The sequence below is a fragment of the Bombina bombina genome, chromosome 5, assembly GCF_027579735.1.
Source record: "Bombina bombina isolate aBomBom1 chromosome 5, aBomBom1.pri, whole genome shotgun sequence".
NCBI classification, from domain to species: Eukaryota; Metazoa; Chordata; class Amphibia; order Anura; family Bombinatoridae; genus Bombina; species Bombina bombina.
Window position 1 is genome coordinate 120,653,551 of NC_069503.1, and position 22,152 is coordinate 120,675,702.

Genomic DNA, 22,152 nt, shown 5'->3' on the forward strand with positions numbered 1-22,152 from the left:
GAATGCAGACAGAAACAACACCATAATCTCATGCATCTTCTTATTCTCCAACTACTACTATCAGTTCAGAAACCAGTACTCCTATGGAAATTGGAGTGATTAAAGGGCCGCTTACCCCAGAGGAGAGGATGAGAAGAAGATCTAATGTACTGTGCCAGCTCTAACCATACCGTTTCTGAATGCCCAGTTCTTCGCAAGAACAAGAAGAGTAAGTTAATCATGTTACATCATTCACACTATAGTAACAGTTCAACAGCTTACTGTAACCTCTCTCTCTTACTACAGTGGGACCTTAGAAGATTGGAGACAACTGCCATCATTGATTCGGGCGCCTTTGGCAATTTCATTGATGCTACTATAGTAACAAAAAATAAAATTCCAACTGTTTTGAAAAAGATACCGGTGTCCCTCAAAGTTATTGATGGTTCTACACTAACAGAAGGTCCAGTCACACACCACACTGTCCCACTACTTGTACTTACACCCGAAGGACATACAGAATACATCACCTTTGATGTCATACCTTCTCCTCATTTTCCAGTTATTTTAGGGGCTCATTGGTTACAACTTCATAATCCCACAATAGATTGGTCTACATTTAAGTTATCTTTACACTCTGCATATTGTAAGAATACTTGTTATCCTCAACAATCTATCATGCTAACTTCTACTGAAGAATTTGACATCCCAAAAGTTTATAATGAGTTTGCAGATGTCTTTAGCAAAACGGAAGCTGAATCCTTACCTCCCCATAGGGTATACGATTGCCCTATAGAACTAATACCAGGTTCTACCCTACCAGTTGGCCATTTATACCCTTTAAGTCAAGCCAAACTCGATTATTTAAAACAATACCTACAAGATAACCTTAAAAAAGGTTTCATTCGACCATCTTCATCCCCAACAGCAGCAGGTATGTTCTTTGTGACAAATAAGGATTCTAGTTTGAGACCAATAATTGATTACAGAGAGCTAAATAAACGAACCGTTAAAAACCGATATCCGTTACCATTAATTCCGGAACTAATTGAAAGACTTACCAATGCCAAGATTTTCACAAAGCTTGACCTGCGCGGCGCTTACAATTTAATTCGCATTAGAGAAGGTGATGAATGGCTCACTGCTTTCCGAACCAGGTATGGTCTGTATGAATATTTAGTGATGCCATTCGGCCTTTGTAATGCGCCCGCAGCCTTCCAACATTTCATTAACGACATTTTTCGTGACTTACTGGATATATGCATAGTCGTTTACCTAGACGACATTCTCATTTACTCCAACAATATGACAGATCACATCAAACATGTACGTTGGGTGCTTGCCAGATTAAAAGTACATAAATTATATGCTAAATTGGAAAAATGTTCATTCCACAAATCAACAATTTCATTTTTAGGTTATACAATTTCCTCCTCAGGAATTCAGATGCAAACCGAAAAGGTAGATTCCGTTAGAGACTGGCCAGTACCAACCAATAAAAAAGAACTACAGAGATTCTTAGGCTTCACTAATTACTATCGCAAATTTATTAGAGATTTTTCTGGGATAGTAAAACCACTCATGCAACTCACCGGCTCCACAGTACCATTCCATTGGACCCAGAAACATACTGAAATATTTCAACAATTAAAAAATCGATTCATCTCAGCACCAATCTTAAGATTTCCAAACGTAAATTTACAATATGTTTTGGAGGTAGACTCATCAGACTACGCAATCGGTGCCATTCTATCACAACGTACTTCAGAAAGCTCCCCACTTCATCCTGTATCCTTTTTCTCCAAGATTATGTCTCCTGCTGAAAAGAACTATACCATCGGTGATAAAGAACTACTAGCTATTAGGAGGGCACTAGAATTTTGGAGACATCTCTTGGAGGGAGCCCAGCATCCCATATTAATTTATACGGATCACAAGAACTTACAATACCTCCAAAATAACAAAACACTGTCCTCACGTCAGGTGCGATGGAGTTTATACTTTTCTAGATTTGACTTTCACATCATTTACAGACCTGCTAACAAAAATGGAAAGGCTGATGCCCTCTCAAGACAACTTCTAAAGATCGAAGACTCTCCAACTCCAACTGCTATTATACCAGCAGAAAAATTCATTAGTTTCACTTCAGATCTCTTAACAGAAATAAGAAATTCCTCAGCTCCAGTTGAACAAGTTCATAACAAAAACATCAAGCAAAAAGATGGTGTTTACTACTATAATGATCGAATATTCTTACCAACTGACTTACGTTTAAAGATTCTAAATGAACATCATGACACTCCTTTAGCAGGACATCCAGGGGTAAATAGGACTCTGGAACTAATTTCCAGGAATTACTGGTGGCCTCAGATGAAGGATACAATCAAGGAATACATTAAAAGTTGTGTAATATGTCAGATCTCAAAAAATGACCGGTCAACACCTTATGGACTGCTTATGTCCCTCCCAGTTTCGAATTCTCCATGGCAGCAGATTGGTATAGATTTTATTGTAGAGTTACCACCTTCCAATAACCAGAATACCATCATGGTTGTTATCGATACATTCACCAAAATGGCACATTTTTTACCATATCACAAAATTCCATCATCATCTGAAACTGCTACTCTCTTCTTGAATCATATCCTAAAATTACATGGGGTACCTTCCGTAATTATTTCTGATAGAGGGTCTAGGTTTACGTCCCGTTTCTGGAAAGAGCTATGCAAAGCCTTAAATATTCAACACCATTATACAACATCATATCACCCTCAAGCGAATGGACAGACTGAGAGAGTGAATCAGTGGCTCGATGAATACCTCCGCTGTTTCTGTTCATGTCAACAACAAGATTGGACGAAATACTTACCATATGCAGAATTTGCATATAACAACTTAACAAGCACCTCTACAAAAATGATCCCGTTCTATGCAAATTATGGGTACCATCCCAGCTTCACTTCTTTATCTTCAACACCAGCAGACTCACCTATGGTGGATGAACTAAAGAACACCCTATTAGAAAACTTCCGTATCATCAAAGAAAATATTGGAAAGGCGCAAAACTCCCAGACATTTTACTATGACTTGAGACATAGGAAACCACCAGAATATAAAATAGGTGATCAAGTATGGTTGTCGACAAAGAATCTGAAGTTTCATCTGCCAAGTAAAAAGTTCACTCAGAAATATTGTGGTCCTTTCCTTATCACTAAAGTGGTAAATGTCAATGCTGTCACGTTACAGCTTCCGACAACCATGAAGATCCACCTCACTTTCCATGTTTCTTTGTTGAAACCCTACCATCCCACAAGGTCTTCTGTTCCCCCATTACCCACGACGTTGGTACCGTCTGAAAGTGATGTCTTTGAAGTTGAAAGGATCTTGGATTCCCGAATGTCTAGTGGGGTTCTCCAATATCTAATTAGATGGAAAAACTTCACAGAGGAGGAGGATAGTTGGGAACCATCTAGCAATCTTTCTGCACCTAGATTGGTATCCCTTTTCCACCGTCGCAACCCAGACCGTCCTCAACCTCAAGCTGAGGATCAGCTTGCTTGAGGAGGGGGTCCTGTCAGAGTATTTCAGTTATGCTGCTTTTCCTTTAAGGTGTACTAACCAATCAGAGGTACACACTCCCTTTATCACACCTGCTCACACCCCCAAGCTTTGCTTAGTAATTTGTAAAACTCCCTGAGAGACATACTTGTTCCTGAGCTAACTACCAATTTAACTTTGCTTTAAACAACCTAAGGATTTCAAAGTACTATTCAACTATTTCTATCTGTGTGAGCCAACCTAATCTAATCCTTTCAGAGTGTTTAATTTTATTTCAGACTGATTCAGCCTTTCTGTCTCATCTCTCCCTGAACCGGATGCCTGCAGTTTTCACAGACTTCCAGCTGCACTCAGCTAATCAGACTGCAGCCTGTTCCACATTTTCACAGACTGATTTACCTAACTAAGGAGTGTAATATCCAATCTCATCAAAGGTAACTTTCAAACCTTGTTCCATAATTGTTTCAGCTTTAATATTGTCAGAAATCCTTCTGAGCTCCGGATAAGTGATTGTGGTGACATCACACGCCAAACACCGCGCCTCTCTCCCTCAACACAGGATCTCATCTCTGCATGTCAGCTGCAGCTTCAACTGAAGGGAGACAAGCATATCTGATCCGGTTAGTTAACTAAAGTATAAGATTTCTATGTCTAAAGACTGTATGACTACTACTTGCATTTATTCCTAAACTGCAAAGTACCTTGCAAACTTACTAATTTCCTGTGCTGTTTGTATCTGACTGTTAGCTAAACAGTTCAGAATCCTACCAATATTAAAAGGCTTAATTTACACCAAATCAACCTGGTGTCACTTCACATAGTGTTCACTTTCTGATTTGGTGTCACAAAACACAATTTTATTCTCTTTAAAATTAACAGTTACTCAAGTTAATACTGTTAATGTTACACACTGCTGGGCTAACTATAAAACCAGATAAGTGCCAGCTGGGCATGGGGGAGGTCCAGTACTTGGGTCACCTGGTGGGAGGAGGGGTACTGTGCCCCGAGCCAAGTAAAACTGAAGCCATAATGGCCTGGCCCATCCCTAAGACAAAGAAACAGGTTATGTCCTTCCTGAGTACCACAGGGTACTATAGAAAGTTTGTACCACACTACAGTACCATAGCCAAACCCCTAACAGACCTTACAAAAAAAAGCCTACCTCAAACAGTCAAATGGACCTCTGAGTGTGACAGAGCTTTTAATTCATTGAAAATTGCCCTTACGGACTCCCCTGTACTACAGGCCCCTGATTTCCACAGGAGATTCATAGTGCAAACGGATGCTTATAACTATGGGCTAGGGGCTGTGCTGAGTCAGGTGGATAAGAAAGGTGAGGAGCACCCCATTGTGTACCTCAGCAGGAAACTACTTCCAAGAGAAGTGGCATATGCCACTGTGGAAAAAGAGTGCCTTGCTATAGTTTGGACCTTACAAAAGCTACAGCCTTATCTGTATGGACGCCAGTTTACAGTGATAACTGACCACAACCCCCTTACACTGGTTACATAGGGTAGCTGGCTCAAATGGTAAACTCCTCCGGTGGAGCCTAGCTCTACAACAACATGAGTTTACCATACAACATAAAAAGGGCAGTATGCATGGTAACGCTGATGGTCTTTCACGCCAGAAGGAGTGTCCTCTTTGATGCACAGCTGGAGTGGCTTGTGGCCACCCCCTTTTGCATCTCTTATTGATGGAGGTGTCAGGAATACCTCAGGATTTAGCTGCTAAGGTGTTAATTCTCTTTAGCCTGTGAGCTAAAAAAGATTTGTTTTTCAAGAACTGTGTGTTTGTGTTTTCTTTGATGTGCCAGAACCCCTCATAAATAGTTTCTAAGACCCCTTTCCCCAAATGTTATTGTGTATGCATTGAGTCATAAAGCCAGTCAATCTGTCAGCTCCAGAGATACAACACAGTGCCTCAATCCCAGAAACTGATAAGGTCAATAAAAGGACATTGGTACAATGTAGAGATGTGTTTAAGACATATTATGGCATTAAATGAAGGGAAGTATGACAACCCTGTCATATCTGGTATCAAACCGTTTCTCACAATGTAAGGAAGAGATTGCCTGTCAGTCTATATGTAAATGGATGTATTTAGCAGAAATTATATTGTGTTCTCTAATGTCAGCCAAAGGTACTTAAAGTTTATTGACTGTTGTAAAATATAGGGGGTTTCCCGGGCCAGCCCCTGCTGAGTGAGTGAGGACAGGCAACCTGATCTATGAAAAAAAGGTATAAAGGTCTTGTGTTTTAACACTGAAATTGTTCATTCTACATGGGAGGCTGCTACAGCGTGAGTGACCATCTTCTCTTGCCCATCTCCCTGGTGCAGCCTTATAAGCTTGGAAAGTATTAGGTCTGTTATTTTCTTCATTTTATTTTAACCTGTTTGCAGTGTGTAATTTTACTTGTAACAACTTTTTTTTATTAATAATGCATTGTGCATAATATTTTTGGCAAAATAAATAATTCATTTATTAAGCTTTGGCCTTTATCTAATAATTGAACCACGTTACTGAAAGAGACTGGAATATTAGAACTGTATATTTTAGGTTATTTTCTACTAAACTGTATTCTAAGAGTTAATATGTTTCCTTAAGATTTCCCAATATCATATAATCTTAAGTGGTGACAGCTAGATATTATAGTTAATTTAGTGTGGGTGGCATTAAAGGGGAGTTTTGGGCATTTCTTTTACGTCTAGTACAGACTGGAGAGTGTTGTTAACCCTTGCACCCACTGAACTAAATCACAAGCTTGCCTGGTGTGGCTAGATTGTGACATATTAGTGAGAGTAGAAGGGGTCTGATAACCCTTTCTGTGCCAAATAAGTGACTGGCGCAGGGTTGGATAACCCTGGTCGTCACAGGTGCCATCAGGCTTGAACTCTGAGTATGACCTGATTAATTATTGGGAGTAAACAAAGAGGGTACCTGACACCTGTTTTTACAAAATATATGTTTCTTTCCTATGATATGGAGAGTCCACAACGTAATTCCAATTACTAGTGGGATATTCAATTCATGGCCAGCAGGAGGAGGCAAAGAGAACCCCAGCAAAGCTGTTAAGTGTAACTGCCTTACCCATAACCCCCAGTCATTCTCTTTGCCTCTTTGTCAATTTGAGGTTGTGCGAAGTTAGTGTCTGAATCTTGTTGCCATTTCTTCTGCTCGCAGAGTGTCTGAGCTTTCAGCTCTGCAGTATGATTCTCCCTACCTTATTTTTCATGCTGATAAGGCGGTCCTTCATACTAAATTGGGGTTTCTCCCCAAGGTGGTCTCTGCATACTTTATCCAAATTCTACAAATGTGATACTTTTGCCTCTGCAAAGGCTTCATTTGGGAGAAAGGTTCTTCAAGTGGTGGTGCCTTCTGTTTAGGTCCTCCTGCCTTTTTTTCCCTCCCTGTTCATTTCGTGTCCTCTAGCTTGGGTATTGGTTCCCACTAGTAACTGGAATGACGTTGTGGACTCTCCATGTCATAGGAAAGGGAACAAAATGTATGTTTATCTGATAAATTTCTTTCTTTCCGGACATGGAGAGTCCACGACCCCACCCTATTTTAATTATATTCTGCAGTTTCTTTGTGTAAACTTAAGGCCCCTTTTTACCCTTGTGTTTCTGTCTTTTCCATTTCCTTCGGCTGAATGACTGGGGGTTATCGGTAAGGCAGCTACACTTAACAGCTTTGCTGGGGTGCTCTTTGCCTCCTCCTGCTGGTCAGGAGTTGAATATCCCACTAGTAATTGGAATGACTTTGTGGACTCTCCATGTTCGGAAAGAAATAAATTTATCAGGTAAGCATAAATTTTGTTTTTTTCATAGGTTTTTCATGTAAAATTCTTCAGCTTCTGCAACAGTTCTAGCAACTGGATGGCCCAGGATGATAGATATTGTATTGATGAGTATATCTACAAACTACTCCTTACTATTGATTCATAATATGAACAGATTAGGTGTGATTAAGGTCTTATTCACATGTCCTTATATGGATGAATGTCATAGTACCACTACTGAGCTTTGGTGGTACTATTAATCTATATTATTGTTGATCTAATTAGTCCATACTAAATTGTATCTAAGGGTTAATAAGTATTTGATTATGCATTTGTATAGTCCCTGTTTGTAGAATCACCCATAGAGCAAAATTCTTGAACGGATGTACGATCAGAATTTTCACTGTTATGATTTGTCATCTCAATACCAGAAATATTATTGATAAGTGTAAGGGAGCTTTGTGCTACTATAGAATCTTTTGCCAAAGTAAAGGCAATAATGTTAACAAAACTTTTCCAACATAAAGGGTTAATTCCTAATGGAGTAGTGTCCTCTTTTAACCTATGGGTGCTTAGTACACCCTTTTTTAACTGACATGGGCAATACGTTTTATACAGTTATGAATACGGCGCTGAGTCGAAATGCGTATACTGTGCTTTTCGTTGGTCTGTGCATCTGACCATGAACTTGTCAATAGATTTTAAACAGTTTGCGGATTAAAAGTTATGTTTTACTCACCGCTGTTTCCAGTACCTTTTTGAGTTTGATATGTAAAAACTGCTTCTTGGTATATATGCATGTGCATGTCAGAGTGTGCATTTATTTTATTTCAAAATGTAATATAATGTGTTTTAGACTCATGCTCCAGTCTTGTATAAATAAGTGTTTTCTTGTCCCACTAGCAGAGGTTTAGACAGAGTAAAGCAGAGGCAGATGTCCTGATCAGCCAGTAAGGATCAGCGGGACGTACAAAATCAATACTGCATGCATGATACAAAACTCGTGTGTGCGACTTCCTGTTAAAATGTTTAGACTTTTCCTATTTGCTCTACAGCAGGACAGCATAAGTGTTTTGTAATTACAAATATTTTTAAATTAACTGTTTCCTGTACATATACCAATAGAAAAAAAACAGCAATATGTTACCTTAACAGTGGTAAAATTGACCTGAGCCTACAATATTCTACACAGTGATTGGTTAACTCACAGCACAAGTTCATTCATAACTCTCCCTAATTGACCACAAAAATCAGGACCATGAACATAGTTTCCATTAGGCTTTTATCTCTGAACTGCTCTTGATTTGAAAAACATTGTAAAACGTACCAACAAAATGACAGTGTTATTTCTTTTGCAAGGCAATGGCTGCGTATTTGCTGACATGTGCTATAAGTGTAATGTCCCTTCAGAGGTCACAAAACAAAGCTAAACAATACTCACCATCATCAGTAAATGTATCTATTTTAGTCTTTATGATGGTCACATGATCCTCTGTGTCCAGATCTTCTTTCTCTTTCTTCACCTCTGATGACTCTGGAAAACGCTCTGTAGAATGATAAGCAATAGGAAATATATTATATACAGAGGGCAACAGACCCCTATAGTATAAGTGCAGTAGCCAGGAGGGTGTTTAATTCCAATCTTTATAACAATGACCCTACAGTACTGCTTACTGAACTAGATCCTTCAAGGGAAACCTGAGGATATTGAGACATTGACTGTGGGAAACAATTTGAGCTGGAGAGTAAATTCAAAACTAAACTTTCATGCTTAAGAGCAATAATTTTCAATTTGCATCTATTATCTAATGTGCTTTGTTCTATTGGTATCCTTTGTAGAAAAACATACCTAGGTAGACTTAAGAGCAAATTGGAATTGTTAAAAAAGAAAATTTATGCTTACCTGATAAATGTATTTCTTTTTTGACACAATGAGTCCACGGATCATCTTAATTACTAATGGGATTTTCACCTCCTGGTCAGCTGGTAACCCTCTCGGGAGGCTGCTGTCCAGCAGTCTCATATGCAAAACGTATGATACTCTTCAGCCAAAAAGAAAGAGAAGTATCCGTAGCTTTCTGTCCCTTACGTTTTCCTGAGAAAATCACAAACAAAGAAGAAGACTGACGAAAGTCCTTGGTCGCCTGCAGATAAAACTTTAAAGCACGGACCACGTCCAAATTGTGCAGAAGTCGTTCTTTCTGAGAAGAAGGATTAGGACACAAAGAAGGAACAACAATCTCCTGATTAATGTTCCAATCAGAAACAACCTTAGGAAGAAATCCTAACAGAGATCCCAGAACCTTTGTGAAAATTCTGGGAGCTGTTGCAAGACTGAAAGGAAGAGCTACAAACTGGAAGTGTTTGTCCAGAAAGGCAAACCTTAGGAACTTGTGATGATCCCTGTGGATGGGAACATGTAGGTATGCATCCTTTAAATCCACTGTTGTCATACATTGACCCTCTTGGATCAAGGGAAGAATGGAACGAATAGTTTCGATCTTGAAGGATGGTACCCTGAGAAATTGGTTTACTCTTGAGGTCTAAAATTGGTCTGAAGGTTTCCTCCTTTTTGGGAATCACGAACAGATTGGAATAAAATCCCAAACACTGTTCCTGTACTGGAACGGGAACAATCACTCCCAGGGCGGAGAGGTCTCCTACACAGTGTAAGAACGCCTCTCTCTTTGTCTGGTCTGCAGATAATCTTGAAAGAAGAAACCTGCCTCTGGGAGGAAAACTTTTGAACTCCAGTTTGTATCCCTGAGACACTATTTCTATTGCCCAGGGATCCTGAACATCCCAAACCCAAGCTTGAACGAAGAAGGAAAGTCTGCCCCCTACCAGATCCGGTCCCGGATTGGGGGCATGTCCTTCATGCTGTCTTGGATTCACTAGCAGGCTTCTTGGATTGCTTTCCTTTTTTTCAGAAAAAATCTTTTACCTAAAATTCAAAGTCCTCTCAATACATGAGGGACAGAAAGGGATTGGTGGTTCCACATTAGCTTCAAAACATAAGGAGCAAGTGACATCTTGCAAGTCCCATTGGTCCATACTAGGTCACAATTGAGAAATTATCAAATAAAACCTCAAATTAGTAGTAAAAATTTGTAAGTGATAAAAAAGTTACTGTCACTTTAAATTTAAACGTTTAACTTTTTTACTGTGCAAGCAAAAAACGTACTTTCTAGCATATAGGACCGAATAAAATGACACCCTACACCTCAGCTGAGGTGCCTACCTGACTGCAAGAACCAGAGGACTTCCCTTTTACTATCTGGCACAAAGAAGAACTTGTTCCGACTTAAAACATGCCCTTCTAGGGAGAGACTGGAACCTTCTGCCTATGTTGTCCCCTGTTTGATCGTAATACAGGAGCGCAATGTAAAAGGCACGAAAACGGAAGGCCCCGCACATCGTGGGCGTTGAAAATAAACAACCATGTCTCCCAGCCGTTAATGTGTGAAACCACCATAGCCAACTGCCACCCAGTGCCTGCTTAACATCTTTATGTTCAATGCTGCCCAAAAAGTTAAATGCTGCCCAAAACATAATAAAGAGTACTATCTTTGTGTCACCCATATTATGAATAAACAATAGTGAAGTGCTCCCACCCTTTTCTGAGCGTCCATTTCAGTGTTAGCCCCAGAAAAAGAAAAAGAAGCACTTACCTTTAAGTCTGCCTGACAGCAAGGCAGAACCCCAGGCCTGAGAGGTCCTCTACCCCACATGGGCCTGAGAAAGAAAGAAATTCCTGAATAAATATCTCTCAGGTATTCTGAATTAGGACAGCAACCTATATATGGGAGGCGCAGTGAGAATTATGTCCCACAAGTTCCAATTGCTCTAAAGCCACTAATGCTCTACTGAAGAGACTGATATGGACTACGGCTACACCCTAGAACAAAGCAGTACAATCTTGCACTACTTTAAAAATAATAAACTCTTGAATGAAGAATCTATACTAACACATCACTTTACCACTTCCTATCACTAACGTAGGCAAAGAGAATGACTGGGGTGGGAGGGAAGGGAGGAGCTATTTAACAGCTCTGCTGTGGTGCTCTTTGCGCCTCCTGCTGACAAGGAGGTGAATATCCCATTAGTAATTAAGATGATTCGTGGACTCATCTTGTCATAAAAAAGAAATGCTCTGCTCTGTCTGACATGGACACATTTGGGATTGCATGTCCCTTTTAACTTTAATTTACCTGATGCTCTGAGATTTCGGATAGAAGAGGACCTTAAGAAAAACTCAACTCGCCCTCAAGAAAAAAGTGCAACAGTAAAGAATCAGGGACAAAACACACAGAACAAAACAGCATCAGAGTCAATTAGATCAATCAGTTCTCACCATCGGCTGCTGATGTAACGTTTTCAGTCATTAAGGGGTCTGAACAATCCTCATCTGATTCTTCTATCTTCACCTCAAAAATCTCTATAGAAACCAATGGAAACCAGTCAATAAGGAATGAGTTTAATGTGCAGATACATACTAATGATACACAATGCAGAAATCCCATTAGAGCATTGTCCGCCATTTTCTTCAATGCAGATTAATATTAAAGGGATCGTAAACTCCATATTAATAGATTATAGGAATAATCTTGTTCGATTACATTAAATTTACACACCAAATTTAATTTAATACAATATATGACGAATAACTTACAAATCTTGTAATTATAAGTCAGTCTTATGTGTTCTATCTCCAGCCCCCTGTGACGTCATATCCATTGTTTATATATTTCGATCAATCAGCAAGCCTGTCACGAGATAGGTTTACTTCTATGCAATCCGCTTTGCGCATGCACAGTATCGCATTCTACCAATACGCCCATCCAATCAGGAGCGTTTTAATCCGGTGACAATTTTGCGCGTGCATGTTGTGTGGAACGCATGCATTAATTGTCACTTTCCACACAGCACGCAAAAGTAAACAGTGATATCTAATAAATAAATATGCAATTTGTATTTACTAATAAATTAAATAGTTATAAACTTACTGATATTTCAGAATTGTCAACGAATGCTCATTTTATAAGGGACCTAAATCTCCTATTTCTCACTCACATGAAATTTTTCATTCACACTGAACCAATTAAACATTGAATCTCGTGACTCAATGGTTACTTGGTATGCGTCATTCTCACCAATGCGCATGTGTTAAAAATATCAGTGTCGGGAGCGAGCAAATTCTCTGACGTGCAGAGAGGGTGGAAACAAGATAAGCGTCCAGTTTATTCAGGGAAACAAATAAGAGGGGTGGAGCGATGTGGCGCTACAACGGTTTGTGAATATGTATACATTTTAATAAAAGTGCATATAAAACACTTTAAATGTTAATGCGGTTTAATAGATATTGTATTATGTCAGGGTATCTGTGAGTAACATTAAATAAACTACAGATGTATCATAGATATCTAATATTTCATTTTGTAGCTAAAAATCCAATTTGATATGAGATGGTATTGGCTGGGTGAAACAACCCCCATTCTTCTTGCTCTGAAACATTAGGTCATTAGGTCAGGCAATATACTTCAAAGAGATGGTCATCTATATGGCTGTGTATTGCAAATCTTAGATCAAACATAAGATACCTTTTTCCTGATTACAATACATCAGCAAAAAACAAAAGGTTTAGCTTTTGAAGCTCACAGCCCTGTAGGGGGTAACAAACAGAAATTCTGAGAATACAGTAATTAGCACAGACTCAAAGAAGCATTCATTTTTGGAGAGAAAATACATAGGCTTTGGGCCCAGTATACTCTTTGCCATCTTGGGGACACTTTCTTGAACAAAGAGATTAAAAAATTGGGATCTGTTACTTTTGCACATTGTGAGTGCACCCTCCATAGATGACCCACAAGAAAATTTGGAAGCTGAAATATTGATCTGATTATTTGTATAAAGAAATACATTCATTGTTGCCATAGTCAGATTGAAGCTGATAAATTTAAAAGGGCACTTTGTATTTTAGCTTGCATTCATAATCCTGTGTAGTTTAAAACTAGTCTTTTGTTTGCCAAGTAATTTATAATTGCAGCCATATAAATATATTTTAGAATTTGTCTTAATTGTAGATAATTAAGAATTTATTTCAGCTGAGATAAATTGGCATAGAGTTATTTGCACAAATAATATATATGATTTCCAATGTTTTAAATTAGAGTTATATAGGATAAATTGTAGGCTAAGTAGTTTAGTTGTACTGGTCTGAAAGTTAGTGGCCCATACTTTGGTATTTCATTGTGGTGATGTAATGCAATTCAATTGTGAATAAGGTTAATTCTAAAGGTACATTTGGTTTGCTTTGTAAAGAATATTGTAACAGTTTAAGCTTGTATAGTTTGATTCATATCTGGTTTTCTATAAATATAATTCAATGTGTTTATAAATGTAACTAATATAAAGAATTTAGGAATTTATATTAATTGTAATTGTTTCGTATATGCATTTTATTGGGTGTTTGTTTTAAAGAATAATTATTAAATATATTGTATTATAACCCGGTCATATACTGACAATTAAATAATCAAAATCTGTCAGTTACCAATAACAGAGTTTACCATCACTTTAAAATGATGCTGTAGTACAGGATTAGATATTTTAATTCCTTAGAGCAGGGGTGCCCAATAGCAAGATCAGGATCTACCAGTAGATCCCAAAGGCACTGCTGGTAGATCGTGGCCTATGTGATCAAAAAAATGTGGTCAAGTTACGTGATCTTAACACTGGGGCGTGAGTAGAGTATGGTTGGTAGGGATACCACTTTATCTACCGCAGTGTGTGAAGGGGCAGGTCATTAAACAGTCTGATGGTCGGACACAAAAAGTGCTACAGGATTGGATCTTGAGGGACATCGATTTCAACCAATCAATGTAGATGATTTTTGAACGACAACACAATTGGCCTATCAAAAGCATGGTTGAGTGAGTATAGTATAGTGAGTATTTTAGGGTTAGGAGGGTAAGTGTCAATATATAGAAAAAGGGGGGGTGGTGGAGCCAACCACCATACTGGCCGGTCGCACCTAGCTAGAGCTCTGAGTTCTAGTTAGCCAAAAAGCAAAATATATTAGACAAATTCCCTTAGCATTAAGTTATTTTTCCTTATTTGTGATCCCATATCCTCAGCAGGGACACAGAAACACCGATTGGAAGGCTCTGTACGACGCCGGAGGGAGTCACAGAGTTACTAGCACCGCTTCTGCTGCCGGAAGATTTAACCTGTCCCTGGCCGCCTTTCGTAAGACCTATGCCCGCAATCCTAACAGCATAGTAGCCAGCAACCCACTGTGCAGCATAGCCGCGATAGCAGGAGCTCCAGACCCAGCGGCACTGGAAGTTTGAAAGACCCTCCATATCTGACTTTGGAAGAGCTGTGCTGCAGCGGAACTCCCCGCACCTATTCACACTTCACGGCAGCGGAACCGGACTGGAGCACTAAATCAGGGAAGCCTACTGCCTGCTCCGGAGCCTGCTCTCCCTCAACACTTTGGGAAACCGCCAGAGATACTGCACAACTCGCGAACCCATAGCGGAGCAGCTCCCACGTGGAGCCCAGCAGATCATCTCCCCGTAAGTAATTGCAGCCTGGTCTGCAGGGGATTACACTGCTTAGCCAAAATTATACTACCCGCAAACACTCCAGCTTAAGGGCACCCGGAGACTGACAGAGACTTACCTAAACGGCATTAATTTACTGGCTGGGCGCCATTTAATGCCGATACTCTTTCCCCATATAGTGGCGCGAAAACGCCATCTTTAATTTCTAGCCACATCAGCACAGCTGCCTGTCAGTGCGGCCTTCCTCACAGTTACATACAGAGCGCCAGAAGAAGTCGCAGCACAGGCATTTTTAAGGGCTATATTCAGTGTGGGTACTTTTCTGCTAAAACAGGAACAACTGTAATCAGCTTGCCAGCCACTTATTAACCTGTCGCTAGCCACGTGAAACTTAAACTCTACACAGGGGCCTGCAAACTTACTGCGCAGCAATCACTTTCTGCTTCTCCACCACCAACAGCTCCCTTTGAGAGGACAGTGACTTTATAGGGAGATAAGCAGTTAACCCCCAATAACTCAAAGGCCCCTAGACCTACACCGCAATCATACCCTTAGGCTCTAGGTGGAAACAATCTGCATACCTAACAATCACAGCACTTGTTCTGTCACAAAGTAGGACTGTGTTACACCATCTGCAGCAGTTTAGGAGCCGCAATATATCTTGCCCTTATGTCATAGCTGGAGTGCACTCTCCTGTCCCCTTTCCTGCTGCATTTTGATGCAGTAGGTCATATCCCTCACCCCTTTTCCGGCCTGGCCCAGAGGTGGCAATTTCCCTAGGGAGAGTGCCCTAAATCTACTCCAAACACATCCAGACTCTCCCACGCCAGTGACATTTTCATCTTTTCTAGGATACACATCTGCTTAAAATGGCATAAGCACGTCTAGGCCATTCAAGCCTGTCTACCACACAGTGACCCTTCTTTGTCTTTGAGCGGGGCCGCCCTGCCATACCTGACCTCTAACCTCTCAAGGTCCCCTTCTGCAAAGGACCCAGCTTATTTCCCTCCCACCATGTCACAATCAGCCAGGGGGAAAAAAAAACAAACAACCTTTCTTACCTAAAAAAACTGTGATGGATCACTTTGGGCCCCCTGGAGGGCTTTCACAAGGTGATATAGAACCCCCAGACTCCCCTGGGTCTGACACCTCGGATCTCACACTGGCGGCTATCCAGAACATCCAACAAGCCTCATCCGAGGCAGTTACTCCCTCATTCATCATGGATTCACTTAAGTCCCTACTGGACAAGCATCATGCTTCATTCACTGCCCAAATGGCGGCCTCTACCGCTGAGCTCAAGAAAGAGATCTCTTCAACAAATGAAAGAATTGACACTTTGGAAAGAAAGCAGGAGGATGCCGCTGTGGAGCATTCTAACCTGCTTTCTTACACACAACGCCTTGCAGACTACCTAGATGTTGTCGATGATAAGATAGCGGACTTGGAAGATAGATCTCGGAGGAACAACCTCAGGATCCAAGGTATCCCCGAGTCTGTCTCTGCTGGCGATTTACAGCCGTACCTAAAAGAACTGTTTCTTGTGCTAGCACCCCCCGCCACGGAGGCTGAAGCCCTGATGGACCGTGCACACCGGTCTCTTAAGCCCAAAGGTCTCCCAGATGACCAACCCAGAGACACAATTGTCCGGCTACACTACTTCACTTACAAAGAGAGAATCCAAAGAGCCCATTTTCAGAAACCCTCCCTCCCAGATAAATTTAAAAAGCTACAAATTTTTCCAGACCTTTCTGCAAGGACTTTACAGAAGAGAAAAACTTTCACAGAAGTTACATCCATTCTAAGGAAAAACGAGATCAGGTATAGGTGGGGCTACCCCATAAAGCTACTCATCTTCCGGAACAATCAGATGTTTACCATACAGACCCCTAACAGAGGGTACGAACTACTCAAGCTGTGGAATCTATACCCATCACAAAAGGATAAACCACATACTAGCCAAACCCAGTTGAGAGTCACAGCTGCAGAATGGGGGGGGCCCCTCCGCCCCTGAGGACCAACGGAACAAAACAGATGTCTCCAGGGTGGGAGACTGGACTACCCCTACAACACGAAGGTTTGGCCTTCAGAAGCACCGTGAGGGCCAGGAATGGCCGATCCTCACGCAGAGACATAGATCTGGATCACCAGTTTCCTAGGGAGTGCATCACAAACTCTAAGATGTAGTTTACTCTTTCTGGACACTGGTTATGTGAAATTACTTTCTTTTTTCCTCTTTTAGCATATACTGACAACAGGTGGTCCCGCACCATTTGGACTCTTGTAGCTGGCATGCTGATCTTGATGACCTTTGGACGATAAGTATCTTTTACTTGTTCTGCTCTTTTACAATATACAGTACTCATATCATGGTGAACATTGTTTATATTTCTGTGCAGAGATTTTATCGTTTGCTAAACAGTCATCATTGTTTTGTCTCTGGGATATTTAGGTTTCATCCCTACCACAATTTACAGTCAAGCATCCATAGACCTCACACACAACACTTACTGCCTCCAACCAGGGTTACACTAATCTATAGGCACCATGTGCTCAGCGAGGGCCCGGCTGCAGCACACTCCCTGCACACATCCTCACCGTGACTTAGACAGATACATTAGAAAAGTAACCCCTACGCATACAACACTTGAAGAATCCCTACAGCACACCCGCTCATATAGAGTTCCGATCACTTAATTGTTAACAGAACACTTCACCCCATACATCAGAGTACTCTACCACAGCTCTACAATCTCAGCTGCCCATTACAAACTCACAGTAGCAAGACTAGCGGACCACACACCTAGAATAGATCATTAGTTGAACTCACTGCCTACACCAAGACACCATAGTCTCGACTCCTCAACTTATTCTGTAAGGTCTACACCGAGATGCATACCCGACTATCTGTTATAGTATTGTAGTTATAAATTGTTTGTTGTTCTGGTTGCTGTTTTATGTATTGAATTGCTGTTTTCTTGTAAGTAAATTGAAAGTTCTCTATTGTCACTGTCATATAACTCCAATTGACACGCCACCTCTCCATTGGACAGGCTATTAGGCCGTTATCCTATCTTTTCCCCTCCCACCACTCTTTAACAATCCACTGATAAACTGTGGCGCGGCTGGCAACCCCCACTACCTGACCAGCTGTTAACAGTACACTATTTCATAGTTTTCAACAACCTCCCCCCCCACAAACCCAAGCCCCCTTCATCCCTCCACTTAAATGTGCTTCCCCTATTAGGGAAGACGATTAACGCGGTTTCTCTTGACCATACCGCAATATCTATTTGCCAATTTATCTGTACTAATATATATTTGACTGAACGTAATATCTTTTTGTACTCTATCAGAAGTTTAAGAACAACCAATCTTCCCTGTCTTTTTACTTTTTACACTTCTCTTTCACTTCCTTCTCCTACTAGCCTCTTAGCGCTTCCTCCTTTTTTCCCTGTCCTTTCTTTTTTTTTTTTTTTTTTTTCTTCTCCTTCTCTCTTCCCCCTCTTCTTCTGCTTTCTCACTCCCCACCTCTCCTTAACATTACTTCAACATGTCCCTTATTTGTACCTCACTTAACACTAGAGGGCTCAATACCCCTAACAAGAGAAGTAGACTAGTTAGTTATTTAACTCGCGCCAAAACCAAAATAGCCTTTCTCCAGGAGACCCATTGGGCAGATGGAACCCCTATACCCTTTCGATGTAAACAATACCCGATAGTGGAGACAGCCTCATACCTGGGGAAATCGAGAGGTGTAGCTATTCTGATACATAAATCCGTTCTCTTTGAGAAAGTAGAAACCTTCAAGGACCCAAAGGGTAGATTCCTGATACTGACCTGCAGGATAGATGATACTCCATACACTCTTGCCAATTACTATGGCCCAAATTCTGGACAAATTAGAGCCTTTAGGAAGTTTTTAAGATTGCTGGCCTCTCATAAAACTCAAAATTTACTACTAGCTGGTGATTTCAACATGCTGCTAGATACAACATTAGATAGACGCTCTCCTAAGCTTAAACCCTGTGACAAACAAGCCTCTAGGACTGCAAAACATTTCAACAATCTCTTGGCCCAACATAATCTGTTCGACATCTGGCGTTCCCACCATCCTTCCTCAAGAGACTACTCCTTTTATTCTAAAGTACACAATACCTACACCAGGATCGATTACTTTTTCTGTGAACCGAGACTTTTAGACTCGGTCCAATCGGTACTTATGCCTGAGTGTACATGGTCTGACCACTCCTCGGTCCAGCTTACTCTAAAAAATCCCAATAGCACATCCTTTAGATCCTCCTGGACGCTTCCGGAACACCTCCTTTCTAGTCCAGATCAGGTTGCACTGATCCGGAAAGAGATTTCCGAGTTTCTAAGTATAAACGATAATGGCGCAGTTAACGACTTCTGTCTGTGGGGCACCCTCAAGGCCTTTCTTAGAGGGGTATTCATTAAATTGAATGCAGAGCATAAGAAACGGTTGGGTAGTTCGCTCGCCCAACTCCATGTCTCCCTGAGAAACCTGAACACATTACATGTAGCATCTTTAGACCCGCAAATTCTCACCCAAATTGAAACCATTAAGACAAAAATTGCAGCCCTAGAATTAAAAAGGCAACAGACTCAGGTTCAGAAATTCAAACAAACATTTTATGCCAAAGGAAACAAAGCAGACAGGCTATTGGCCAACAAACTTAAGCAAAAGACTGCAGAAGCCCGCATCCCATATATCAAAACACCCCAGGGCAATGTTCGGCTCCCAGCAGACATAGGGAAAGCCTTTGCTTCTTATTACTCTGCATTATATAACCTGGCGAGCTCCCCTACCCAACGTGTCCCGACTTCACAGCATATTCAGGACTTCCTAGACACCATCTCTTTGCCGACCTTGACGGCAGATCAGAGAGATCTGCTTGATGCTTCATTCAGTATCAAAGAAGTCCTACATGCCATCAACTCCCTAAAATCCCACAAAGCCCCAGGTCTTGATGGTTTTGGAGCTCTGTTCTATAAAATGTTCAGACTCCAGCTATCTCCACTTCTTACTAGAATCTGCTCCCTGGCCAGACAGTCCGGCACCCTACCAACTGAGCTTTTAGAGGCGACCATAGTGACCATCACGAAACCGGGTAAAACCCCTAACGTATGCGAACACTTCCGCCCCATTTCACTGATCAATGTTGACGTGAAGTTGATGGCGAAACTTTTGTCCTTTAGATTAAATAAAGTTCTCTCATCACTGTTGGACGGTGATCAAGTAGGCTTTACCCCAGGTCGGGAAGGACCAGACAACACTCGCCGGATCCTCAATATATACTTCGAAGCCAAGCAGCGTAATCTTTCCTGCACGACCCTAGCCTTAGATGCCGAAAAGGCTTTTGATAGGGTCAACTGGACATACCTATTTGAGGTCCTCGATCAGTTTGGCTTCCCTCCGGGATTTTGCTCTAGTGTTAGAGCTTTGTACTCAGCCCCCTCGGCCTCGGTTAGAGGCCTGGGATTTCGTTCCCCGACCTTCCCGATCACCAATGGGACGCGCCAAGGCTGTCCCCTCTCTCCGCTACTCTTCGCTCTAGTCATGGAGCCGCTAGCTGAGGCGATCAGAGGTAGTCCTGATATCCGGGGAGTGGAACTAGAGAGTACCCTGCAAAAAACCGCCTTATTCGCGGATGACCTAACCATATTTCTTAGCGATCCTCTCCATTCCCTCCCTGCCCTTTTCAAGTTGCTGGATAGGTTTGGACAGATTAGCTACTACAAGCTTAACATCAACAAGACGGAGGCATATTCCATTAACGTGTCAGATACTGATCTTACAGAACTCCAACAACGGTACCCATTTAATTGGTCCCAGCAGAGGATCAAGCATCTTGGAGTCTATCTCTCCTGGAACATCTCCACTATAATAGAGTCTAATTTCAATCCTCTCCTCCAGCAGTTCCAATCTTGTACTGACAGGTGGAGTGTCCCATGTATCTCCTGGCTGGGACGTATTGCTGCATTCAAGATGCTCCTGCTTCCCAAGCTCACATACCTGTTCCGTTCACTCCCTATCCCTGTTCCTAAATGTTTGATTGGCAAATTTCAACAAATTTGCAATAAGTATATATGGAAAAATAAGCACCCTAGGGTCGCTACTAGAATAGTGAAAAAGGGTGTGTGTACAAGCGCTAAGGTAATCCCCAAGCTGTATCCAAACAGAGATCCTAACCAACCTCCAAAAAATATGCACAAGTAGTAAGAAGTGAATACAGCGCCAACAAGAGGCCAAGGGATAAATATACTCACAGAGAGATAAAAGAAGATTATTTAATGAACCATGTTAAAAAGCATCAGTAATAAAAGACTATATATAAAAAATGTAAAAAGCACATATAAATAAAATTACAAATACAGGAATATCTTACAGAAGCGGCTCAAAGGGCCAAAGCTGATAATTACAATAAAAACAGAGGTAATAACAGGTGATCAGTGTGAGTGGTACACCAGAATAAGAGTGTATACTGATAAAACAGAATTAGCCTAAGTACAACTGTAGCAAGTGCATCAAGCAAAAAACTAATAAACAATAATACAAACAATAGTGTTCAAAATTAGTGTTACAAAAATAGTGTTCCAAAAAATAGAAAAATGCACTGCAGTGCAAAAAAAGGGGGGTAGCAAAATAATTGTATAGATACAATCAAATAGTGAGTGAGTGCAAATGGATATAAAAATGCTAGCTACTTAATCCAGTGAGGTTAAGATATAATTAAATAAAATACACAATATGCAATAACATAAAAAATAAAATACACAATATGCAATAACATAAAAAATAAAAAATAAAATATAAAATATAATCCAAAAAAGTGTTCAAAAAGTTGATCAACAAATGTTAGTGAAGAACAAAAATAAGTCAATCAAAACTAAAAAATGGAAAAAATGGGTGATGAAAAGCAAGGTGAAAGTGAGGAAATTGATTCCTTCCAATGTTAGTTACTTTAACAGATCCAAATTCCTGAGTGTGGTTGCTGAAGTAGCTGAATGGATCCTAGCACCTGTCAGCTGCTCCTATGGTATCCTAAAAAGTGTCCCTGTAAAAAAAAGAAATTCACAACATAGTGTATCCAATATGAGAATGAAGTAAAGATTAAAGTAATGCTTACCAATATGTCAACGCGTTTCTGCCCTCAAAAAAGGGCCTTTCTCAAGACTTAGTCTTTTATTACTGATGCTTTTTAACATGGTTCATTAAATAATCTTCTTTTATCTCTCTGTGA

At 40.7% G+C, this 22,152-nt stretch overlaps 1 protein-coding gene across 1 annotated transcript in view; it reads right to left on the reverse strand.

The window, feature by feature from the left end:
- LOC128661380 (gastrula zinc finger protein XlCGF26.1-like) overlaps window positions 1-22,152 on the reverse strand; it is a 55,432-nt gene that overhangs the window by 29,532 nt on the left and 3,748 nt on the right. The window contains exons 2-3 of the mRNA XM_053715642.1: window positions 11,674-11,757; window positions 8,761-8,865 (exon numbers count right to left, since the gene is read on the reverse strand). Of these exons, the coding sequence (XP_053571617.1) occupies window positions 8,761-8,865; window positions 11,674-11,704 (136 nt within the window). The 5' untranslated portion in view covers window positions 11,705-11,757. The remainder of the gene's footprint in view (window positions 1-8,760; window positions 8,866-11,673; window positions 11,758-22,152) is intronic.